General features: G+C 42.1%; 1 protein-coding gene across 1 annotated transcript in view; it reads right to left on the bottom strand.

The window, feature by feature from the left end:
• Window positions 1-469: 469 nt before the first annotated feature.
• Window positions 470-27,294, bottom strand: part of hpca (hippocalcin) — a 53,344-nt gene continuing 26,519 nt past the window's right edge. Inside the window, exons 2-5 of the mRNA XM_056233925.1 lie at window positions 8,513-8,657; window positions 6,196-6,477; window positions 2,995-3,100; window positions 470-1,481 (exon numbers count right to left, since the gene is read on the bottom strand). Coding sequence (XP_056089900.1) covers window positions 1,384-1,481; window positions 2,995-3,100; window positions 6,196-6,477; window positions 8,513-8,608 — 582 coding nt within the window. The 5' untranslated portion in view covers window positions 8,609-8,657 and the 3' untranslated portion in view covers window positions 470-1,383. The remainder of the gene's footprint in view (window positions 1,482-2,994; window positions 3,101-6,195; window positions 6,478-8,512; window positions 8,658-27,294) is intronic.

Raw genomic sequence — 27,294 nt, forward strand, 5'->3', positions numbered from 1 at the left:
GTGGGCATGTATTGAGTTCATGAGCTGATATGTTTGTACAAAGCAGGAGCACCTGGAGGTTTCAGGTCGTGGAATGTCAGTCGTTGCATAAAAAGAAAAGAAAAATCAAAGCAGTGGCGTTCTCTTTACACCTGTTCATTCAAGAGTGAAAATAAGCCCTTAGTGATCGCTTTCAGTATTCAAACTCTTTATCTTAAGGTGAGACATGATCATAAATGATAGAGTTGTACATTCCTGTCTATGTTGTTGATGGAAACCTAAGCAGGTGATTTTGAGTACCATACGATGCAGGATAAAGTTGTCATCACGAGCTGCTTCAAATCGGGGTTCAAAACTTGCTTGCATACAAAGATATCGTATTGAACAACACAAAGTGATAGTATAAAGTCAGCACAGACATGCAAACCTTCACTCTTGCGTACACACAAACACGCATATTACCGCACACACACAGATGAAGCGCTTCAAATGATATGTGCTATAGTGTATTCCATTCAAAACACAACGGAATGTATCCCCTGATGCAAACATTACCCACAATGCATTGAAAAGCCTTGAATTAACAACAACTTGCTCATAATACATCACCAAGTGTCTAACGTCTCGGTTAAACAGTAATAAAATCACCCTTGGTCAAATAAACACCATAAAAATGCAAAAATAAATAAAAGAGATATGGAGGCAAACCACATATTTACAACAACAACAACAAAAAGTTCAAATGAATAGAATTCAAGAATGGGATCCTCAGCCTTCTCTTTGTAAAATAAAGATCATGAGCGCCAGAGCAGGAAAATCCCAACATTCAGTCCATCAGTCCACTGGGTCGATTAGAGACTAAGATTTGGATACTGCCCGAAGCTACATAATACTGCCGTAAGATGCACGCGAGTAAAAAGACGTCTATAACTGCCTTCCTTTGTAGTTCTAATATGCATTTATACTGTATATACACATAAATATCAATATAAAAAGTAGATGGGGAACTGTGCGCTCACAAAACAAAGGGGAAGAGAAACAAAACAGCACAGATATTAAACACAAAAGGTTTGTGAGGAGTGGGGAAGGTCGGGAGCGCATGCACGATTCCTAAAAAGGAACATTCCTTTCCCAAATCTGGACCCTTTTTTGTGTGTGTGTGTGTGTGTGTGTGTGTGTGGAGTCAAGCACTCCACTAGCAGAGACAAGGACGGATGACACGCAGCAGACTTGGATGTCTTGGCAGGTGTTGTCTTTGCTCTTCAGATGTACGCATGTCCTTTCTGGGAAAAAACTGAAAACTGTTGCACTTTTTTTTTACTCTTAAAACTCTTCCGTCTGGAACACAAAGAAGAATGAGATATAAGAGCTTTCATGCATTGAGTGCCGGTTGTCTGGAGTGACTCAAAACTGCGAAGCGCTGCTGGGGTCACACTGCAGTAGTCGCACAATGGAGGGATCGCTTTTGGCACCTTTAATGAACTCTTCCAAAGACAACTTGCCTAGAAAGAGAAGACGGAAAGGGTCAGGGGAAAAGTTGAGAGAAGACACTGCAAGACCTGACCTGGGTTAAAACCTGCGTTCTTTCCATTTAAATTTATATTTAAAAACATATATTTCTGTTGTAATTTCTCATTTGCATGTACACTATCATTCAAATGTTTGGGGTTGGTTATTTTAAGGTTTTTTTAAAAGTCTCTTATGCTCGCCAAGGATTTTATACAGTAGAAACAGTCATTTTACAATTTAAAACAACTCTTTAGCCTTTAATATATTTAAAAATGTAATTTATTCCTATGATGGCAAAGCTAAATTTCCAGGCTTTCAGCATCATTACTCCAGTTTTCAGATCCTTCAGAAATCAATATGATGATTTGGTGCTCAGCACAATAATCAATGTTGTCAAGTTTTTTTGTACTTCATCGAAATGGTATAAAACTTGGTAAAGGTCTTGGCACATGCTATGTGAACACAAAAAAAAAAATCATGGACATGATTTGGAAAAGGTTAAATGGTCCTGAAAAAAATAGTCACAGTTGTGCAACTTGTGCTCCTTTATGCATAGGAAATGAATGGGGAATTTATTTCATCTAGTGGAAAAGTTTGGTACTGCGGCCAAAGTCTTACTGAAAGCTTGTTTTTTTTTTAAGTTATCAAGCTCAAATTTGGAACACAACTTGTTTAGATTTATGGATTTGATTTTCTTTCAGTTTTAGAGTAAAACGTATTTTTGAAAATATACATTTCATATAAAAATTTAAATAGTATTTTAGTGCATTTTTCATAATAAACATCAATAATTTTCCAAGTGTCACCTCTGAAAAGAGATCAAACTTAAGTCTGTGCTCTAAAGCACTGAATTTTAAATAAGTTGGAAATTTAATTTTCAAGTCTATGCTCAAAAAGTGAATAAATGGATAATAAATACAGCGTAAATATAATTTAGTACCATTAAATCCCTTAAAAATACAAAATATTAAATAAAAAACATCAAACTAAAATATAGTACATTTATTTGTTTTCAATAATAAAAAATTCTGTCAATTTTGACCACCACGGGAAGAGCACCACAGGGTTAAATAGAAATCTTTTCTAACATTATATATGTCTTTACTGTCACTTTACTGATCAATTTAATGCATCCTTGCTGAATAGAAGGTTTTTTTAAATCCCAACTTTTGAACGGTAGTGAACAATTGACAGATGCTGCGCCACTTTCTCAAGCCTTTGTTCTGGTGGAAAACAGTTTAGCGGTTACAGTATTTTGTGTCCCAGTATATTCGATTTATATAAAATATATTCATATTTCTTTTTGCAAATTAAAAAAGGTAAACCAAGCATTTTTATGCACCAACTTGAGACTGCTGAAAATGCCACACATACTCTGAGTGCATGCATTCTATACATTTATTTAAAATAAATCACATACTTTTGTTGTTTAATAATCACGCAAGGCCATTTTGTGATTTCAATTCAAATTGAAACGAAACGGTCAAGAATTGGTCCACATCTTACCATCATTGTTCAGGTCCATTTGTCTGAATATCTTATCCGTCCTCTTCTCTGGTGTGGATTCGTCCTCAGGCATTTTCATCACCGATGACACCATCTTATAAATGGCCTGTTAGATATATGAATGAACCAGGTAAAAAAAAAAAGCTAAATTATCAGTAGACCACCTTTATCTGGCCTTCACAGGTTCAGCCAATACTCTAGTCCATTAGCATTTCATGCTGCACCGAGATTCAACATGAGCCATGAAGTAGAAAGGAAACTTCATAGGCTTTTTCAGATCATTTACTTGCCATATCCACAAAATCTGAGAAGATGGTTTTAAGTCAATCAATTATGTAATGGTTTTAAGGGATAATGATATTCACACTTGGGCAGACTGCTAGTGCCATACTCTCGGCTTAGCCCTGCACCTTTTAAAAGCAGCCGCCGTGATAAAATATGCAACACGCTGCAATCTCAGAGTGCCAGCCAACTGTAACCTCCATGAGCTTGCGGATAATCCCACCGTTCTGCACACACAGGGATAAACCCCGGTTAAATTTAACTTGTTAATCCAACAGAGAAGAGAGCCAACGTGGGTGCTACCTATGGCCCTCCCCTATCGCCGCGATCTTCGCCAGTCAGGCATCGCACAGAACTGAGCTTTGCCAACCCTGGTTGAGGGAGACTGGTACCAACTGAGCATGCTAAGCACATGCTAATAGGCTCACAGGGGAGCATTCATCTGGGACAGCTAATGTTTGTGCTTGATCTCTCCACCAGGGGTCAGGCTTCTCATCTCTGTGCTCTCTGCAAATTATGAAGACTTGTACTGTACATGAAGTCACTGCTGGTTTAGGAGGAGAATGTAAGTTTAGTTTGAAATGGAATAGTTGTATAGTTTGAAATGGAATCTTACTTGCTGAATACTATGCAGAATATAGCTTACTATTTAAAAAAAATATTTTGTAAAAAAACGTAATTTAGTCAGAATACAGTGCTATTTGTTTTTAGAACCAGATGGTGTAGTATATACACAGTATACTGTACATTCTATACCATGTGGAAATAGTAATATTTTACGGTAGTATGCTATCCTGAACATTGTCGATGTCGGTTTATGATCAATGATGCTGGTCAATTTGAATAATTTTGAGAAACAACAAAGGAGACAAAATATTGAGGCTGCAGTAAAAGGATCATGAAATATGAGCACTGATATTAATGCTGCGTTCCAGGCAGGTTTTTGAGCTCGTAAATCACGACTTCAAACCACGACTCACGACTTTGTAGCATTCCAGGCCAGTCACGCCAAACTACCTGAGCGCAATATACATACTTATTTTTTCATACACATAACATTGTAATACATAATCGTGTGTGTATATACATACTTATTGTTTCAGACACATAACATTGTAATACATAATCTTGTGTGTATTATTATCATTATTATTATATTATTTTTAATTTGACTGCAACGTTATATTGTCCTAAAGTGTATTCTCACTGTGTACCGCCTGCAGAAACACTGCATCCGTAGGGGCTGCCATTGTTGTTTTGTATGGTTTTGCGGGCTATGTGACGTCAGAACTCGTAACTGGGAGTACATCGATCTAGTACGAGTTCACGGGTGGGAAGTCACGGGTTTGACTACCGTTCCAGTACACTTTCACGGGTATAAGGTTGGAAAAACACGGGTTACAGGTTGCCTGGAACGCGGCATAAGTAACATATTAGGTGGGAAAAACTGCTCAACATAAATTAAATATTGCATCTGTTTCCTTCAAGTATTTTGATACTTTCATTTCATAAAAGATAAAAGCAAATGTTTTTCTTTCATCCAACATAAGGACACAACGTCACTCAACAAGTCAACAAACAGGAGGATTTCTTGATCCATAATTATCCATGTTATATGCTAAATTTGAACCGTCATAAGACTAATGTGCTCAATAAGCCTAAACTTTTAGAATGACAAATCCTTTCTGAAAGATGAGGCAAACAGATTTATGAAATGGAAACCGGGGACATTTTCTAGGTCACGTGGTCAAAATATCATTGAAATATCACTTATTATCTATGAATTAAAACATGGGGATGATATATTTTGTATTTTTTTCTATATACCATTATTATAATGAATAATTATTATGATATTTGCAGGTGAAACAGACCCTAACTGATTTTAACACAATTCACCAAAAATCACACTATGAAAAATAGTAAATAGTAACCACTCTGAATATAAACTGTGAATTATGACTTTACAAAAAAACATTACAAAAATTAAACAAAATAAATAATCACAACATACGATAAATAAAACTGTATTTAACATTTTCTACATGTATTTAATATTTTCACAAGTTGTGGATATACTGTATACAGTAATTAAACTTTTTTTTTTACTTTTTAAAGGTTATCTTATGTTTGTACTTTTGGAAATGGATCTTTGCTATCCTTAATTTGGCTTATTATTTTGAATTTTGAGCACAAATATGTATTCATATCACTATCTACCTACATATAACATATTACTGCATTTTGATGGCTGAAGTTTAAAATTGTACAATCCTGAACGCTTTATTGTAGTGTGTTTGCAGGGTGTTTTAAACATGCTGTGAAACAGAGACATTTCCGAGGACAACTCCAGTCGGGGACAGGACACAAAAAAACGTGATGTATGTTTACACAATTGAAAGAGCATAAAGGTACGTTCACACCAAGGATGATAACTATAACGATAAAGATATAGTTCTAAAAATCTAATATATAAAAGAATAGCAGAGTCCACACCACAATTATAACGATAAGGTCACAGAGAAACAATATCGTTAGAATCACTTTTTCTAGCTGATGAATGATAAAAACAATGATAGCCAATCAGAATCTAACAGACCTTGAGCTTTTAAAGCAGCAGACGCTGATGTGAAAGCTAAAATAGTTAGCATTATAGCTATCGTTATTGGTGTGAACGTGGTTTCAGTTTGACAAGGCTGGGAGACCAGCTAACCAAAATTTCAGGATTATTGAGCACACTAACCTTGACAGTTAGCATTTAGCATCAAACTTTTAAACATTTGTTTAACAAAATCATCACAGCACTGAGAAAATCAGTGTATATGGATGCAATATACTGTACATTTTCTTTATTCTAAGAGTGGATTCATAATGCAGATTAAAGCACAAGTTGCAAAACCATCGCAGAATGACTCTGACCTGCACAATCTCTAGCATTTCATCACGGCTGATGTAACCGTTGCCGTCCAGATCGTACATGCTGAAGGCCCACTTCAGCTTCTGCTCCAGTTTTCCCCGTGATGTCACGCTCAGAGCAATGATGAACTCCCGGAAGTCGATGGTCCCATCGTTGTTGGTGTCAAACGTACGGAAGACGTGCTCAGCGAACTTTGAGGCATCACCGTATGGGAAGAAGTTGGCGTAGATCTTCTTAAACTCTTCAACGTTCAAATGCCCACTGGGACAGTCTTTGAGGAACCCCTGTTTAGAGTGAACAACATATATTCCCATTAGTGGCATGCTTTAAGAGGCTCCTTTATAAGAATGTGACATCTCAACATAAATGATTTCTCATGATGATGCTGTAATTTTCACTTATGTCTTTATCCTTCACAAACATTCAAGGGTATTGTGAGCTTAATTCCAAGACGGAAGGTTTAGCTTTATTATACTGCTTATATCAAATGCACATTTTTCAGTAATTTCATCTGTCAGTCATGGAAGCCTATTCTGATTGGTTGATACAGCCAGGAGCGTTTAATACACAATGACTATGTTTAGGAGCAAAGATAATTAAATTATAGCGCAAGAGGATGGAGAGATTCACGAGTGCACAGGACAAATGTTTGAGAGGCAATTCATAAAAGAGCACTGCATTTTTGAGAGCATGTGTCCAGTTTTGTGCGAGGGCGAAGAAAATCTGCATGTAAGCCGAGAGAATCACACTTGTGAATTACATGGATGTACTCTTATGTTACAATAAGTGGTTTTTGACATTTGGCAGTATAATAACGCCATAGAAGGTCTATTGCTGCATTCACGTCCTCCTGGGAAGTTCCTAATCGCAGGTTTGGAAATCATAATTGATTTCATGATGTGACATGATGTGTGTTCAAGTGATTTTTTTTTAATACTACAATAAACTAACTGGAGAATTCAGTATTTCTTTCGTTTGTAAAATCCCAATGGAGACGGGAAGCATTTTAAGTGCATAATGAAAAGCAAAGGATGCACATTACTTGTGTAATTGTATAATCTGTATATTTTATCAATCTTGTGCCTCAGAAAGTGATTGGAAATATAATTTGATTGCACAAGCCTGTCAGATCATAAACTACATCTAGACTACACAAAATGCGTACAAACTAAATATTACAGTCATTTCCGACAGTACTTAAATGCGCAAATTGATCTTAGCTTTTTCAGCCCCAGGGACTCCGTGGCTCATGATGCATAACTTCAATTTACATACACAACCTTAACCTTAACCTTCTGGCACAAGGGGCAACCAACCCTGGGATACATATTCCCATGAACACCACTTATAGAGACATTCACTAAATGCTATATTTAACCATCTTTTTGGGAAAGGGTTACTGTTTTCATGTTCAAATATGCATATGGATAAATACCATACACTCTCAGAAAACATTTGCAAAACTCGAACTTTGCCACTAATTTACCCCTAAAAGGTTCATAGTACCTTAAGGGTAAATATTACTATTCCAAGGTACTCATATGCACATTTTAGGGGTAAATAAGGTTCAAAGTTCCTATAAGTGTACTGCTCCAGTGACAACTGCACTTTTTGTTTCTTTACCTGAGATAATATTTCTGTTAACAAAGTCCAATAACTTACCCTCCATGTAGAGTAAACTGAGTATTTGGAACCAAAGTCACACACTGCAAAAAATTTTTTCCTTAGTTTTTTTTTTTTTTTGTCTTGTTCTCCAGTACAAATATCTAAACATTCTTAAATCAAGGTACATTTACTTGAGAAGCAAAATGATTTAAGATATTAAGTTAAGTTTTCTGAAAAATGAATTAACAATACTTCTACAGTATTTATTAATCTTTGGTCATTTTAATATTTACTAATACACTGTTAAAATCATATGTTGTATTTGTTAACATTAGTTAATGCACTGTGAACTAACATAAACAATCAATGAACAGCTGGATTTTAATTAACTAACATTAACAAAGATTAATAAATACTGTAATAAATGAATCGCTCATTGATAGTTCATGTTAGTTAATACATTAACTAATGTTAACAAATGAGACTTTATTGTAAAGTGTTACCGACTTAATATCTTTAAGAATGTTTAGACATTTGTACTGGAAAACAAGACAAAAATACAATTTTTTTTTTTTTGCAGTGCACTTAATTTATGAATGTCACTTGGCACTTGGTTTGATATTGTTTGTAAGGCAATGAACTTCATACATTTTGTGTGGCTTAAGTGCCTAGATACTTTTAGGGGCCCCTGTGCATATTTCAAGATGTTCCGACCTTGTACCACTCCTGCAGCTCGTGGTCAGTGAACTCCGTGTTCTCCCTCAGGTCCTGTAGCATCTCGGGCCTGAGTTTGCTGTTCTGTTTTCCCATAATGATACGTCTCTGTGCGCAGTGACAACACCGAGGCCCCGGGTCAGACCTGTTGACAAAAATGACATGAGGGTCAATGAGGTGATACCTGAAAACATTTTAGAGTAGATTACGAGTTCAAGTGATAATAACAAGGAGTCTTAGTTACGAGGCCAAGGGTCAAGTGATTAGAAGCCGTCATGGTATTGTGAACATGAAATTTAAGCTAATTAAAAACCACAATCTTCTTCCAAATCCTAACGTGTGTTTGAACTCTCTTGCTCTGGTGTGACACCCATCAGAGCTCAGTGAACTCTAATGTCTCCCCTGACATTACATGGATAATTAGAGCCAATGTGTGTGAGTGTGCATGTGTTCCTATAAGTGTGTGTATGAACGTGTGTTCCTACAGAATATGTGTGTGTATGGACATATCCATTAGTGAGTTAATAACACCCTTCTGAGCTGACTCATTCTCACATCCTGGGTACAAAAACAATCCTTATGCTGCCAATAAACGCTGCAAAAGGAACTGTACAAATTAATCGGTCCGAATGTGAGGTAGAAAAACAGCCGTTCTCTCAGGATGTTTTGAGAGCACAGTTAGCAACCTGCGCTTATTAATAACAGAGTCGCCCACAATTACTGCGAGATGGGCAGCGATCCGAGGCCAAGCAGTGCACCGTGACAAAAACACTGGAGGAGGAGGATCATCATCAGCTCACACAAACAAGAGTTTCCCAGATATATGAAAGCATCCAGCACTGAGCACTAGGCACATTTATCTCAAACGCAAAGGGATCGGCGTTAGCTCAATGAAGAAAGATTATCTGACAGAAGCAAAAGCTTGGTTTGAGTTTAAGCTAAATTACCTTACATAAGCATTGAGAAAAAGAACATCCTCCAAACTGTATCACTTTCAGGGATGCTAATTTTTGCGCGATTACGGATGATAGCAGCCTGTATGATTTGATTTTCAACCCCATGCTGAGTGTGTGTATTCTCGGGAGAGAAATAAACCCCAGCGGAGAGAGATCAGATGAGGAAAACCTAATTTAAAGCTACTTTTTTAGCTCTGTATTAAACATGATCTGGGGGAGGAGACATCGTTTTATGAAACACCACAGATCAAGTTTAGGCGTGGCTAGGGGTGGGTCTGCAATAAAAAAGCCAATAAAAAATTAAGTTTCAGCTTGCTTGTACCTTTTATTGCTATTTTAAAACTCTTGTATTTAGAAGAGGCATGAACAGCAACATTAAAAGAAAATCTAGTCATTATTTACCATCACGTTGTTCCAAACCTGACTTAATTTTTGCTACGTAACACAAAAGAAGATGTTTTGTCAAAATGCACTTTTGTCAATGTTTTGCTGTTGTTCATTTATTTTGGACACCATTGACTTTCATTGTATGCCAAAAGCAGTTCTTCAAAATATCTTGTTTTGTGTTCCACAGAAGTAAGTTGTACAGTAGGTTTATGACAACATGAGGGTGAGTAAATTAGATAATTTTCATTTTTGGGTGAAATATAAAATAAAAGCTTGATGGTTTAACATGTTTCAATGAATAAATTAAATAACTAAATAATTATAAATTCTGTAAAATAAAGGTATTATTATAATATTATTTTTCCTAAATACTTTTTTTACAGTGAAATATTACAATAGCTACATAGTTATTATTATTTATTATTATTATATCAAAAAATATATTTGACCAAATTCTGCAGTCTTACAAACAAACACAAGAAACTTGTTTTTTTTTTTAAAATAAATGTTTTAACTCTTAAAAGTGTTTTCCCTAAATTGTGCAGCCCTAATTTAGATGATAGTGTTCATACATTTAAAATTTGTGCCATTCCTTGCAAAATCCTTGCTACTTTTGTTAACCATCCGCCCATCCCCCAGTCAAAACATCTTTAACCTCAGCCTAGTCCTGTGATTATATGTCCCAAACACTTGCATATAGCTAGAGGCTGATCTCCAGACTTAGCCATTTAGGGTTGAAGCTACAGCAAATGATTTAGCACAGAGATCACAACAAGGCCAACGATTGAGTGGGGGAGGGGGGATGTGGTTGAGAGAAAAAAATAACAACAATGGCAAGAATGCAGAGCAGGAGCAGCTTACACTAGCGGGTGGCCCAGTGATGATGAAAGAGCATCACCGCCAACCAAGTGTTGGTGTTGGACTGACCAGCAGATGCGCAAATGGCTCTGTTTTCATTATGCCGTCTGCTTTTGTGCCTTAACCAGCCCTGTGGATATTTGCCATATTTCTACAGAATTTGTGCTCTATGTTGCCCTTCTACAAGAACCAGAAAATGGAGAGACAATGTAAAACTGAAACTGCAGGACGAAGTAATTATGTCTGCATCTGCGGCTGGAAAAACTCCAACTGGCTAGCAGTGCAATGTCAAGTGACATGTCTCTCTATTCGTAGCAGACACCTTGCTCATATACTGAAAGGAGTGCCGTTCCCCAGGGCTTGAATGTCATCACTCACACTGAGATATGTCACGTTAGTTTTAGCACTCTACACTCATTAGACTTTATAAAAGAAGGCTGAACCGATCATGGTTAAAAGAATAAAAAAAAGTCCTTAGCTCCAGCCAAGATGAGTGGAACAAAAGACATCTGGAGGAAGGCGAGGGCAATATACTGTATAAAGAATGTAGTGACTTCATCCACTTGAAGTCACACTGTCCCATGGCCAATTCCAAAGGGAAAATCACAAGTGAGATCTTTTAAATATCTTGTTTCTCTTAGAAAGGAGAATAAATACCCTACCTCTCAGAATTTTCTCCTTTTCAACAAACTGATTAGCCAAAATACCAAAGTCTAAACTCAGATTTCAATACATATTATCTTTTATGCGATACACAATCTTATTATAGCATATAATGTTCAAAAGTTTGGGGTCTGTATGACTTTTTAATGTTTTCAAATGTTGGATGATGGAACCAATCCATCAAAAAGGCCCCAATCCATCAAAAATACAGCAATAACAGCAATATTGAGAAATATTATAACAATTTAAAATAGCTGTTTTCTATTTGAATATATCTTAAAATGTCATTTATTCCTGTGATGGCAAAGCTGAATTTTCAGCATTATTATTCCAGTCTTCAGTGTCACATGATCTTTCAGAAATCATTCTAATATGCTGATTTGCTGCTCAAGAGACATATTCTTATTATTATCAATGTCTAAAACAGTTGTGGTGATTCATTTTTAGAGGAAACCGTGATACATTTTTCATTTGAAATAGAAATCTTTTGTAACATTATAAAAGTCTTTACTTTATCAAATAAAGTACAGCGATGGATCATTCAGAGTACTAACATGCAAGTGCATGGAACCATTTCTGTTTTCATGTGGACTTTAAGCCTCCTGAGTTATGAACGAGCAACCTCTGAGCAATAAAATGTTCACCTGGTAAAGCCTGCAAATACAAAAGTGCACAAAAACACAAATTACAAACAGAGCTTATTTATGAGTGGGACAAGTGCTCTTAAAAAACCCCGATGACAGCAAATACAAGAAAGTCAGATGTGCCGAAGCACGCTCACGCACAACCTCAAACAGAATTTCTCCTTTTCTTGTTCTTTGCAGTTTCTCTTGTTCCTCCCTCTGGATGTTTGGGCTTAAGGGGTAATCCTCTCTATCTCCACAGTGTCCCACATGTGTTAGTGGTTGTTCTGACTGTTAAAATCCAGGACAGCCTTCCCACCCCGTCCTGCAGACAGCTGTTCCTCTCCTCTATGTGGGTCAGCAACATCTGGACTGCTAATCCAGCTGTAGGGATGGATGAATGAAGAGTAATGAAGGGAAATGCTGTGAAAATTCACCAAGGACTGCACTGTTTGTTTTGCGTTTACACAATGCTGCATCCACACCACAAGGTGTCACTATAGTGCCAACTGCAGTATCATTCAGCACAACATAAACAAAAAATTCTTTAAGCACGGTCATAAGTAGTAGGCATGTTTGCGCTGACAAGAAAGACTTCAGCGCATTTGTTGCCTGTTTAAACCAGTTTGCGGGCGGTTAGTGTACCACGTTCAAAAGTGCCACAACTGTTCAGTGAAATCGCCTCAGAGTTGTTGTTGTTGTTGTTGTTGTGTGGGAAAGCCTGAGGGCCGAGGAGGCTGAATATCTGAAACACAACAGCCTCATTAAAATCCCTGCCAGCAAGAGAGTGGAGATTGAATGAGCCACTGCATACCAGTGAAATAAAAGTGTAAGGCCGAAAGGAGTTCGAGAGTGCATCAGAGGAGGGGAGAAAGAGCCAAAAGATGAATCTCACAACAAGAGTATCTTTTTCCTGCATCTATAAAAAGGCAGAGGAAAGAGGATGACAGAATTGATTTTTTTCCCCACTCCTGTGTTTCTATCTCTCATCCATTTATGAGAAACAGAGGTAATCAGAGAATCAATCTAACCCGACAAGCGACTTTTGATCTCTCCAAATCAGCCGCCATTTCTTTCTCTGCCTCTTCCTTTTTAATCCGCCAGCTCTATCCTTTATTTCGTTTGCTTAAGACCCTTTTAATTCCTCTTAAAGTTTAATTCTAATTGCGCAACCTTTCCATGAACAATCTCCCTTTCATATTCTCTCCTTTCCCCCCCCCCAACCCCTATTGAGTTGTCTCTGTAGGCGGCATTTTAAGAAATCATAGGCACCCACCCAGCTGTTCCAAAAAGAAGATAGCATAATTAAGCTGCCTTTTAATATACCACCATTTTGGGATGTATCCCTGGTGGGGAAGGCAATCCCATAATGCATTGTGTAAAGCTCTAAAAAAAAAAATCAAGGCTATCAATTGATTAACAGTTTTAATCTAATTTAATAGCATGCTACGTACACCATTTCAATATTTGCTGAGAAAAGACCCTCAATTAAGATAAATTAAAAGACGATCAAAATGATAGAATAAATTATAAAGTAGCTTTAGAAGTCTATATACTGTTTGTTTTATTTCCATTTCATTGCACAAGTCTATTACTAACTCATAGTACAAGCTACAATTAAGTTTGTCAGTCTGTTCAAGAGGGACTTTTATATAAGCCTTAATAAATTAACGTAAAGAACAAACCAAGGAAAAATAAATTGATGGATAAAGTAAGGGAAGTGTTGATTATAAATATATTTTATTCAACAATGAAAACTATCCATTTAAAATAGTACAATATCATTTAAAACTGTCTAATTTAAAATATTTGTGGATGCTGTGTATTTTTAACGTGATTTTTTTCTCCAAACCAGTTTAAGCGCAAACCCAGCGTCGTAGCCAATTCTAAACATTTCTATGCTGATTGCCGACATAATGCTGAAACAAATACTAATCCCAGTAACACTTTATTTTGATGTTCCCTTTTGAATGTGCTGTTAACTATAAGTAACTTTGCAACTTTATATCCACTAACTCTCATTGTATTAGTAGACTGTCTGATGAATATCTGCTAACTCTTTATTGTGATGCTCCCCCAACAGACATTCTACTGACTATAAGTAATTTTGCAACATGTCAACTTAATCTAACCCTAACAGTCTTCTACTAATATTCAACTTAAACTCTGAGAGTTAGTAGACATGTAGGTGCAACGTTACTTATAGTCAACAGAACGTGTTAAAGGGACTATCAAAATAAAGTAAAACCCTAATCCCTAACCCTAACCTATAGCGTTGGTAGCAAATCCTAATAGATAGCATGTTTGCCACAATTTAATCCATCATGTTTTTTCTGAGCTCTGAACTGAATCCATGAAATTGTAACTGTTCTTGATAGGTAACTGCATCGAGTTGCCCAATGAAATCGGCTGTGGAATAGGGTTCATGCTTAACTTGTGTGGAAAAATAATCATGCATGTTTTTATGTTTATTGAGTAGAGCACTGTTAGCTTAGTAGCACGATAATGCCAAAGTCTATTTGTGTGGCTCTACGAGTTTCTGCCTTTGTGTTCCAAATTCAGTCACTTCTGAGGTTCTCTGATGGATATATACTTTCTTAGATGGCAGCTGCTTATGTAGGCAGTAGACAGAGAGACAGCTCACAACATTTTGAAACGGAGCCATTTTCTCTTTTTTTCAGTCTTTTTCCCCTTTTTGTGTGGCAGTAAGGAGATAAATTACAACCTGTTTTTGCACCATGCACACAAAATGAATTCTTGTGCTGACATTTTGACGACATACAAGAACACCTATGAGTCTGTCTATAAAGGACAGACCTTCTCCTTAAAAACATTGTGCTGAAATCCCCAATCCATCAAAATTTGAAGATTACAGAGGCTAAAGGGTGCCTGCCAATCTCATTCCTCAAGTGTACAACAACACGGTAAATCGCTATATCTAAACGCAGATGTCATAAGCACGGTTTAGGCTGCTGAACATTCCTGTGATGTTACATTGGTGTCTGAAAAGACTTTAAAGACATTTCCAGATGTTTGGTTTAACATTTGAGCGTCCAGTTCATCCAGCTCTTAGGTTAGGTATGGATGTAATGAAGACAGTTGGGGTCGAGCCCTGACCTGAATCAATTAATCTAATTCACATTACTCAAGAGAGAGGGAGGGGCTAGAGGACATAATAACAAGAACAGACAGAGAGAAAGAGTGAGAGAGAGAGCGAGAGGAAGATGGAGAAAGGACGCTAATGAAGGAGGTAAAAATAAGAATGAGGCTGTGTCCTCGGTGAGTGAGGTCCCTTCAGTCAGCTCACATTGTAGACATCATTTCATACCTCTTGCCAACAGGGACTTCAGCTGATCTCAGCCGGCTGGGAGCGGATAGAGAGATGCTTGGCCTTTTTTCCATTTTTTTTTTTGATGGGACAGTAGAGAGAGGACAGGAAATTATGAGGAGAAGAGGGGAGAATGGTATCAGGAAATGACGCAAACCGCTGTTGTACCAAATCCAAGTCTCTGTCATAATCCCTGCCTCCTCGAATGGAAGATTCCACGGGCTGAAAGAATATTTTTGAGTATTTGGTGCCTGAATGTTGCTTGTTACGGGTGTACTTGCCAAGCCCTAGCGACCACACAGAACACCCGTACAACTGTACAGACACACTCTAAAAACCACTCCGAACACCCTAGCAACAGCTTATCAACTAAAAAATACATATTAGCAACAACATAGTAATGCCGTGCAGAACATCCTGGAAACTGTATAGCATCACACTGAAAACACTTAATACACCTTGGCAACAGCATAGCAACACATTGGAAACCACAGAGAACACCCTAGTAACTTCATAGCAGCACAATAAAAACACTCTGACGACCTTGGCAACAGCATAGTAGTTCCCTGGCAACCATGCATAACACCCTAGCAGCTGTATAGCAATGCACAAAAAGACACTCAGAAGACCTTGGCAACAGCATAGCAACTCCCTGGCAACTATGCAGAACACCCCAGCAACTGTATAGGCATGCACTAAAAAGCACTCAAGACCTTGGCAACAGCATAGCAACACATTGGAAACCACAGAGAACACCCTAGTAACTTCATAGCAGCACAATAAAAACACTCTGACGACCTTGGCAACAGCATAGTAGTTCCCTGGCAACCATGCATAACACCCTAGCAGCTGTATAGCAATGCACAAAAAGACACTCAGAAGACCTTGGCAACAGCATAGCAACTCCCTGGCAACTATGCAGAACACCCCAGCAACTGTATAGGCATGCACTAAAAAGCACTCAAGACCTTGGCAACAGCATAGCAACACATTGGAAACCACAGAGAACACCCTAGTAACTTTATAGCAGCACAATACAAACACTCTGATGACCTTGGCAACAGCTTAGCAGTTCCCTGGCAACCATGCATAACACCCTAGCAACTGTATAGCAATGCACTAAAAAACACTCAAAAGACCTTGGCAACTCCCTGGCAACTATATGCAGAACCCCCCAGCAACTGTAAAGCAATGCACTAAAACCAAACCTTAGCATAGCATCGCCTTGGGAACCGACCCTGAACACCCTAGGTTTGTGGTGACTCATTTTGCATTGTCAAGCATCACTCCCATTTTCATAAAACTCTAATTAAATTATATGTAAGGAATAATTGATGACGGGCCTTTGAATTATTCGAAAAATAATGCACACCCGTCAAATACGATTGACAATTAGCATACAGTTTGGATTGGCGGTATGGTTCCGTTCTAGGCGAGAACTCCCTGCGCATCCATGCAGCCTAGCATGGATAAGAGCAGGGAGACGAGCAGCAATAACCCCCCTTAGGGAACACAGAACAGAACCAACATGAATGTATGCAGATATCGTTAATTCAAGATTTTAAAATACAACATAATTCGAGAATTTATTCTGATTCGAGGAGAATCAGAATGCCAAATCCTGACTGACGAGAGGAGGAGCTGGAGCTGATACTTGGTTACTTCTGTAGAAACCAAGAACATTTTTTTTTTTTTTTACACACAACCCCAAACACGACTGAGGCTGATAGAATGGTTAATACATCCTGATGTAAGCGGCATGTGTCAGAATCACCCAAGCTGGAGCAAGCAAGGACACATTTCAACAAGAGTGTTGCTGTAACCAATTTAACAATTGTATGGGATCTATTGGGGGAAGATTACACCCCTAGCGGCAGCAAAATCTGATACAAGAAGCATGTTGTATAATCGCGGAACTATTGCTAAAACTAGTGTAGTTTGGCAGGGGAAGCATACACCCTACAAATAGCATGGACTAGCGGCAACAAAACTCATACAACAAGCATGTTGTATAATCACAGAACTATTGCTAATACTAGTGTAGTTTGGCAGGGGAAGCATACACCCTGTAGCTCTGAGTAAGATGCAGTGCGCAGCTAAGCTATGAATACAGTGTGCTTCCTCATTCATGAACATGATTTTTGCTCCAGTTGCACTGATTTTGCTCCCATCGGCTGTGGAGGTGAAGATGACGACCACCATGATTACACACTCCTCCAAGGACCATCAAAGCTACGATGTTGTTAGTGTTGTTGAATAACAGACCTCTGCGGTGAATACTGTGTATTTTGCACAAGTATGTTACCGATATTAGATAGCTTTAGCCACAAGCATGTACTAACTTTAACACAGCATGTTGCAATAATCAGATAATAAAGAACGATAATTTTCAGATAAGCCTAAAGCAACACTTGATTACCACAGCATGTTGCTTCGGACAGTATGCGCAATAATACTAGAAACCTAAATAATGAGCATATATTTGATAACATTTGCACTAGGAACCACCGTACAGTACTGATAGCAATGTTGCTGAAACGACAGCATATTGCTGATACCTGATAAGTTTAGCACAGCATGTGATAATGACACCAGATATAAGCCTAAAACACAGCCATGTTCCAAATAACGACTGGGCTAAATAACCTTAAAAGTAAAACAACCATGTTTCCAATAGCAACTAACAGCTTTTAGAGCAAGCAGTTTTCAATAGGTTAGATAGCCTTTAAAACAATCACATACAATACACTATTGCTTTAAGAACGCCGTGTTCTCTTACGAGAGGTTCTCTCGTATTGCGTAAGCTAGCTTACGCTGCGGGAAAGATTCATCTTTGCTGAGATATTGAAGCCAAAAAATTATTTCATAATTTTGTATCCATACACAACGCAGTTCCTCTGCGGCAGACCTAGAGCGGGCTAGCTAGCAGCTCATTGGTTCGCTCAGAGAGAACTGCTTAAGCCTATGGGAGAGCGGGGCTGAACCCGCTTCCAATGAGAGGCGCCCGCGCGCTCATTGCGTCATGACCCGCCAGAATGGGCGTGGCCATGGTGTATATAAGGCGCTCTCCCAGGCTTATATGTTGATTCATTTCATCTTCAGCAAGCTGCACGCTTCTGCTGTTCCTGAGAAAAGCCATCGCCGTCGAAGAAGGCATCCTCTAGCGAGCTCAAGGACCCTGAAGAAGCCGGCCGTCTTCGCCACCTTCAGCCGCCCAGCAAGCTAGGCCATCCGACGATTGTATCCTTTCTCTATTTCTAAAAGAGCCGAGCGTCTTTTTAAAGATGTCTCGTTTTTCCTGCGGCTCTTGCCGCGCTCGTCTCGAGGACGGAGACCGCCATGTCATCTGCGCTCTCTGCTTGGGACTCGAGCATGCAGAACTCGCCCTCGCTGATGGAGGATGCGACCTCTGTGAAAGCCTGCCGTTATCGTCCCTGCGGGCACGACTTCTGGCAGTGAAAACCGCTCCCGCGCCGCCTATTCTCTCGCCGCGTAAAAAGAAACGCCGCTCTCAAAGGCCGCCGGAGCCCCCAGCGGAAACATGCGGGCCGCCGCCGCCGCCTCCCGCTTCCCGCTCTCCCTCCCCGCCCCTGCCGGACATTCAGTTGCCGCCGAGTGGCCGCTCTGTTGTTTCCGATGACGCCGCGGAGGAGAAGGACTCCTGTTCACTGCTCGCTTCTGACAGTGAAGACTGGTCATCTCTCGGATCCGCGAGAGAGTCGACGGGGACCCGCGCCGGGATAGAAGAGGAGCTGATGCGCTCCTCTCACAGGCCGTCGAACGCCTCGGTCTCGAGTGGTCTCCTCCACCCGAGCAGGCCCCGAACCGAATGGACGGTAGCTTTTTTCATCGGCGCTCGACCCCCGCGTGCACCCGGGCCGCTCCATTCCTGCCTGAACTTCACGCAGAGCTGACAAAATCCTGGAATGCACCGCTCTCGGCTAGAAATCGCTCCGATGTATCCGCCTCGCTGCGCTCGGTGGACGGAGCCGCCGAGAAAGGCTATGCAGCCATGCCGCCCGTCGAGGACTTGGTCGCCACACACCTCTGCCCGCCCTCCGCTAGATGGCGTTCTTCACCCACGCTTCCTTCGAAGGCTTGCAGAGCGACCTCGAGCTTTCATGCTCGCGCTTACGCCGCCGCCGGTCAGGCCGCCGCTGCGCTTCACTCTATGTCTGTCCTCCAAGTGTTACAGAGCGATATTCTCCGTGAATGGGCCGAAGGCGGTAGAAAACCCCCCCCCCGCCGTCACGGATTTGAGAAGTGCTACGGATCTCGCCCTTCGCGCCACTAAAGCCGCCGCACAAGCTCTGGGGAAATGCATGGCCAGCCTTTGTGTTGCTGAGAGACACTTATGGCTCACGCTCGCCGACATGGGAGATTCTGAGCGCGCCGCGTTTCTCAACGCGCCCCTCTCCCCGACGGGCCTGTTTGGATCTGCCGTCACGGGAATTGTCGATCGCTTTTCTGAAGTACAGAAAGCTTCTCAGGCGATGAACTTGTTTCTACCCCGCCGCGCTAGCTCTTCAGCGGGCCGCTCTCACGAGCCCTCCGCCAGAGCCCCATCACAGCGCCCCCCTCCGCAGACTCAAACAACTCAGCGCAGTCAGAGCGGCCGCCCTCGCCCTCGCTCTCGCTCTGACAGCCGCCGCAGACCGCCGCCCCCCCGTGGCCCGCGACCCAAGATCACGCTGAAGCCTGATCATCAGAAGTCTGCCTAACAATGTCAAGAAAACGACGGTGCTCTCCCGCCGCGGCCGGACCGCCGTCAAAGCTTCGCCCTCTGCCAGTCCCCGTTATTTCGCCGACTGCTGTAGTGTTGACCGCCACAAACAAGCCGGTGTCCCAGCCCGCTTGCGAGCGACAAAAAGCCGTTTTTACGGCTACCCAGAGAAATCTCAAAAAGAGAAATTTTGCCAGTTGTGTAGAAAATGTGCCCACAATCATGTGTTCACCCATACACACAAGCATAACATATCCCGTGTCTCTATCAGAGCCCCATCACATGAAACGGGCACAGCCCGCTCTAATATCAGAGAACATAAACACGCCCACGAGCTCGTGCACGTGTCCCCTCTCTGCTCGCTCTGTGTCACGGCCCATAGACTCCTCTCTGAGTGCAAATCCCGTTGCCACACACATTCAAAGCGCGCCCACACACTGTGTCCAGCCCGCTATGTGCAGCAATCAGGGCAATACAGCCATTCGGCCACTAGCCGCATGCTCCAAAGCGTGGGAAGCCATTCCAGGCATTTCCCCGTGGGTGTTAAGCATTATAAAGAACGGCTACCTGCTACAGTTTCGCCGCCGCCCGCCTCGTGCGCGCGCGCAGCTCGAATCTTCTGTCAGCCCGCTGGCCGCCGGCACGCTCCGCTCAGAAATTGCGACGCTGTTGCAAAAGGGCGCGATAGAGAGAGTCCCGCCATCTATGACCGAGTCGGGGTTTTACGGCCGTTATTTTCTGGTTCCCAAGAAAGACGGCGGCCTCAGACCGATCTTAGATCTCAGGTCTTTGAACAAAGCGCTCATGAAGAGACCGTTCAAGATGCTCACTACCAGGAAACTCCTCGTGCAGGTGCGCCAAGGGGACTGGTTCATATCTCTAGACCTGAAAGACGCCTATTTTCAGATCCAGATAAATCCCCGTCACAGGCCATTCTTACGTTTCGCCTTCGAGGGTCTTGTTTATCAATACGCCGTTCTCCCGTTCGGCTTATCTCTGGCGCCCCGTACATTCACGAAGTGCATGGATACGGCGCTCGCCCCCCTGCGAAGCCAGGGGCTGCGCATTCTGAATTATCTGGACGACTGGCTGATTTTGGCCCAATCACAGACGGAGCTTCTGTCGCACCGCGCAGTTCTCCTCGACCATTTGGAAACGCTGGGCCTCTCTGTCAACTGGACAAAGAGCTCCCTTCATCCCAGTCAATCGATTTCCTTCCTAGGAATAGATTTGGACTCGGTCACGATGACGGCTCGCCTGTCTACACAGCGCGCGCGCAGTGTTCAGCGTCTAGCCGCCTCGTTCCAGATGGGCACCCGCAGGCCTCTGAAAACTTTTCAGAGGATGCTGGGTTACATGGCCTCAGCCTCCGCTGTACTTCAGCTGGGCCTTCTGCACATGCGCCCGCTTCAGTTCTGGTTGAACAGCCGTGTACCCCACCGCGCGTGGAACACGGGTCGCCAGCTGATCAGGGTTACGCAAACGTGTCTCACGGCGCTGCAGCCATGGACAGTAGCAGAATGGTTTCGTCTAGGCGTCACGATGGGGACCTTTTCCTGCCGAAAAGTCATCTCGACAGATGCATCCAACACGGGTTGGGGTGCAGTCTGCGAGGGCTCACCGGCCTTCGGCCACTGGTCGATTCAGGAAAGCCCATTACATATAAACTGTCTGGAAATGCTGGCGGTCGAGAACGCGCTCTCGCACTTTCTCCCGCGCATCCAGGGACACCACGTCCTGATCCGTTCGGACAATATGGCCGTGGTCTCCTATCTCAACCGTCAGGGCGGTGTCAGATCCAGAAATCTCTGTCGACTGACGCACCGCATTCTAGTTTGGTCTCAGAGCCGCCTGCTCTCGCTCAGAGCGACGCACGTGCCGGGCCATCTGAACGACGGTCCAGACATACTGTCCAGGAACCTCATCTCCACAGGAGAATGGTCCCTGAACTCACAGACGGTCCAGTTACTGTGGCGACTATTCGGCAGAGCAGAAGTAGACCTCTTCGCGTCAGAAGAGAACGCTCACTGCCCAATATATTTCTCGAAGAGCGAGGACGCGCTAGCCCAGGAATGGCCTCGCCGCCCGCTCTATGCATTCCCTCCGATCGCTCTGTTACCACAGGTAATTCAGAGGATCAGGGACACACGCCACTCGGTGCTCCTCATAGCCCCGCGTTGGGAGAGTCAGAATTGGGTTCCGGAGCTCACGCAGCTGTCACAGACAGCCCCGTGGCCCATCCCAGTCAGAGCAGATCTCCTCTCTCAAGCTCGCGGCACGATCTGGCACCCCCATCCACAGCGCTGGGCGCTGCATGCATGGGTGATCAACGACTATTCGTTGATTTGCCAGAGGGAGTAAGAAACACTGTCATACAGGCTAGAGCACCTTCCACGAGAAGGCTCTATGCGTCTAAATGGTCTGTGTTCTCAAAATGGTGCACCGACAAACAGCTGGACCCACGGTCGTGCGAGGTGCCGTCTTTGCTTGTTTTCCTTCAAGAGATGCTGGACAAGGGCAGGTCCCCCTCCACTCTCAAGGTTTATGTGGCAGCCGTCGCGGCGTTCGCGGAACCCCGACGCGCTCAGTCATTGGGCAAAGACGAGTTAGTCATCCGCTTCCTCAGGGGAGCTAAGAGGATGAACCCTCCGCGGCCCCGTCGGTTCCGGTTTGGGATCTTTCTATAGTCCTTGAAGCTAGGAAAGCACCCCCGTTCGAACCGCTCGAGTCTGTGGATCTGAAATACCTCTCGCTCAAAACCGTTTTCCTGACGGCTCTGTCCTCAGTTAAACGCGTTGGGGATCTTCACGCGCTCTCATCCAGCGCCGCGTGTCTTGAGTTTGGACCGAATGATTCGATTGTCATTCTCAAACCTAGGCATGGCTATGTCCCGAAGGCGATTGGTACCCCGTTCAGGACTCAGATTATCTCCCTATCGGCTCTGCCTTCATCCGATAGTGAGCGCGATGCCAATCTCCTTTGTCCGGTGCGGGCTCTGAGATTGTACACTACGCGCGCTGCCGCGTTCAGACGCGCTGAGCAGCTTTTCGTGTTGTTTGGGGGGCGCACCAAGGGTCTGGCCGCCTCAAAACAGACACTGTCTAGATGGATAGTGGACGCTATCGCCTCTGCTTACGCATCTAAATGCCTGCCCTGCCCTCTGGGCATCAGGGCGCACTCCACTAGAGGCATGGCCTCATCGTGGGCATGGTCCTGTGGAATTTCCATTCATGACATTTGTGTGGCCGCGGGATGGGCCTCCCCGTCCACTTTTGTCAGGTTTTATAACTTGGAAGTTCCCGCCTTGCAGGCAAAATTACTAGCTGTCTGACGAACAGCTCTCTAAGAAGCTGCATTTCTGGAGGTCCCTCACAACCGGTTCGCCCCTTGTGCTCTCCTGTAATGCTTATACACTTCATGTGCCCGCTCTGCTGGCCCCATACATGCTTATGTGTACACTTCATGAGCCCGCTCTGCGGCCTCTTTGTACATTCACTCCACGTTAAGAAATTCCCCCGGTATATCCCTGGGTTTTTCATGAGTGGATTCGTAGCGCGCACGGCGTTGGCCAGGTGTTCCCGCAGCGTAAGCTAGCTTACGCAATACGAGAGAACCTCTCGTAAGAGAACGAATCGGTTACCTAACGTAACCTCGGTTCTCTCTAGAAGAGGGAACGAGTATTGCGTTCCCGGCCGTGCTTGCGCTACTAGCGTTTCGCTTCACGCTGAAATAAATCAACATATAAGCCTGGGAGAGCGCCTTATATACACCATGGCCACGCCCATTCTGGCGGGTCATGACGCAATGAGCGCGCGGGCGCCTCTCATTGGAAGCGGGTTCAGCCCCGCTCTCCCATAGGCTTAAGCAGTTCTCTCTGAGCGAACCAATGAGCTGCTAGCTAGCCCGCTCTAGGTCTGCCGCAGAGGAACTGCGTTGTGTATGGATACAAAATTATGAAATAATTTTTTGGCTTCAATATCTCAGCAAAGATGAATCTTTCCCGCAGCGTAAGCTAGCTTACGCAATACTCGTTCCCTCTTCTAGAGAGAACCGAGGTTACGTTAGGTAACCGATTCGTTTCCCAGAACTAGACCAAGCGTGTCCAAAACCCAACAGAATCAACGCTGAACTGACTCAACTGAATAGTGATTGTTTACTAGGGCTGGGCGATATGGCCCAAAAAAAATATCACGATATTTTTTTTATATCAGTCGATATCGATAATTATCACGATAAATGTCAAATCTTTATTTCTTTCAAGTTTAAAGGCAGATTTTTGCTCCTAAGTGAAAGTTGTATAAACCAGAGCATTGTGGTTTTAAAAATCTGAGGTAGAACATTCAAACATTTGTCATTTTTCCTTAACAAAATAAATATTTGAAAAGAAAAATATTTCTTCAGCAGTTTGCAGTGCAGGCTGCAATATTCAAATTACATGTTTTGTCTCGAAATGCATATTTGACAGTGAGTTGACAGTAAATCTACATCCTAACTCAAGCTAATGCTACTATGTTAAATTTATGTTCATTAACAAAAACAGTAACATCTGTTTGTTTGTTTGTTTGTTATTTATTTAAGGACCACATTTTTATTTGGTAAAATGTCATATTCTGACTGTTTGAGTTTTATTAAAATTAACCATTGGTCATCCAGTATCATGGATTTAGATCATGATAACCACAGATAAAGCCAGGTACAGCCTATAACTTAGCACCTCACTATCATGGCAAAATGTAACTTTATGGTTTCTATGGTATTTGTATGAAAAACAGTAGCCTACATAAGCCTACAAACAGTTAAATACATTATTAAATACTGTAATTATATTCCATTAGTCATTTAATACATTGTCTACATTAATAATATTATACAATTCAATATGTATATCCCACATTTCATGGTGCAGTTAATATTACTAGGCTAACGTTACAGTAAATCCATGGTAGGCTAAATGGATTCAGTTTCAATTCAGATTCTGACTGTATCGTTGCGTACAGTGTTTCTCCTGTTTGTCAGCGGTGTTTCATCAGCCTTTAAACTGATTTAAACTGGACATTTGTGTTCTTCGCTGAACTTAAGCGCTTCTCACTGGATCTCGTGAGCGAGACGAACGCGTCTGCTCTAGTGAGCTCGCGCTGCCATTTGGACTTTGAGCCGAGCGGATAAACGGTCCGTGTGGCGCGCGGTTCAAATGAGTTTCGTTCCGCTTTTGGCGCATACACATTATCGAACATTTATCGACCTCTTGATATCGTTTTATCGAGAAAAATTATATCGCGATAATTATCGTTATCGTTTTATCGCCCAGCCCTATTGTTTACTATGTCTTTTTAGAGCTGTGCCACAGCAGAAATGATTCCGTTTGCAACATGAATTGTTATTTCCTAATACCGCAAGCTGCTTGAATCTGTGCTGCATAGTGCTAAAAACACGGCATGTGCAACGCGAGCAGTTGATAAGTAACAGTTGACCACAGATAAGTAACGCACATTGCCAATATGATCGCATAGCAAGAGCATTTCAATAAAAACGACTAGATAAGCCCAAGCACACGGATAGCATTACTTAGCAACAAGCATGTTGCCAATACCCTTGATAGCTTTTAGCAATTAGCATTAAACAGGAACTTAGCTTAGCTTCGGGAAGATTTTCAGAGATGAATGGAGAGTGAATCACATCGAGTCCCCTGTCAATAATGTAGCGATGCGAGCAGCAATGCAGATTGAGGTCACTTCCAAATCAGGCAGTTCAAGATCATTGCGGTGAATCTCGTGTTCAAGTTCACGAGCTTGAATTAATCTGAGGTGAAATCCTAGTGGGGAACGAATTCCGTTGCTAATTCCAAAACGTCATTTTAGAGCTATAACTGAGGCTTCAGCTACTGATAGCAGACTATTGCAGTTATCAATGCAGTTATTAGAGAGAGAGAGAGAGAGAGAGAGAGAGAGAGAGAGAGAGAGAGAGAGAGAGAGAGAGAGAGAGAGAGATTAAGCGTATGTGAATTACCCGAGTCTGAGTCTCTCAACAGTGTTCGGCAGCAGCGTCTCTACTAATAGCGAAACTGTAAGTTTATCTTCTCCAAGAACAACGCCGTTATTACTTCGCTAGTGAGAAATGTCTTGTAGCTTTTCAGTTGTTAAACTGATTTACTGATAAAATTGTTAGAGCAGCGCTGACAAACCGTTTCTGTGCGAGTATGTGTCCATACTATGTGTGCGTTTGATTGAGAGAGAGCAGGAAAAAGAGAGTATAGGTATAAAAACACAGAAATAATTTGTCGTTTTGATCCTATTGTTTACTATATTTATTTGCTTGGTCAGTGTCGTTGTGGGTTTTGGTTATTTTGCTGTTGTAGTCTGTACGGACCTTTGAAATAATTGAAATCATTTGGCGAAGTGATATGGAACTGTAATGTGGTCAAGGCCTGTAATGTAATGCGTTTCCCTGAAAGTAATTGCACACATTAGAACGTTCGTCAACCAATCAGATTCAAGCATTCAGCAGCATCGTAGTAGAAATCACATCATATAACCGAAACTCCAAACAATCAAATTGGGGGGGGGGGGGGGGGGGTTCACACAGGAATCACACACTTATCTCTCAGTCTGACTACAGTAGGGTCATATGATGGCATGAGAGCATTATAGATATTACTCAGAGAGAGAGAGAGAGAGAGAGAGAGAGAGAGAGAGAGAGAGAGAGAGAGAGAGAGAGAGAGAGAGAGAGAGAGAGAGAGAGAGAGAGAGAGAGAAAGAGATTATATGTGAGAAAAACATGGCATCAGCAGACAGATGGGCACACGCTATGAGCATCTCCCCCAGAGTATGACCTACACTTCCATTAACAAGCTTTCTGACACATCGGTGGTAGTGTGCCGTTATTACAGTATCCCTTCTCAACCCTCACAAGAGATGCATAAAGAAAGTCTCATCAACCATGCAAGCATACCGTAGGAAGATCACTTGATCATAATAAACAAAAGAGTCTTGGACCTGTTCTGAGAGTGTAAAGCCTGATAATCACTGGAGACCGGATGACCTCTGTGACCTGTCCGTGAGTGCATGTGTATGTGTCCACACGTGCAAATGTATGTGTGTTGTAAGTCATAAGCTGGATAGAGTTGCAGATGGAGCTGAAAGAGAATAACTGCTCATCTGTTGTTTATTGTTTCAAGAACAATAATTTGGTTAGACTGTGGCTCCAGAAGGAATCCAGTTCATTTCATACAGTGACTGAGGGTTATT

This window comes from Rhinichthys klamathensis, unplaced genomic scaffold (assembly GCF_029890125.1).
Source record: "Rhinichthys klamathensis goyatoka isolate OS25496 unplaced genomic scaffold, OSU_Roscu_1.1 h1tg000384l_1, whole genome shotgun sequence".
Taxonomy (NCBI): Eukaryota; Metazoa; Chordata; class Actinopteri; order Cypriniformes; family Leuciscidae; genus Rhinichthys; species Rhinichthys klamathensis.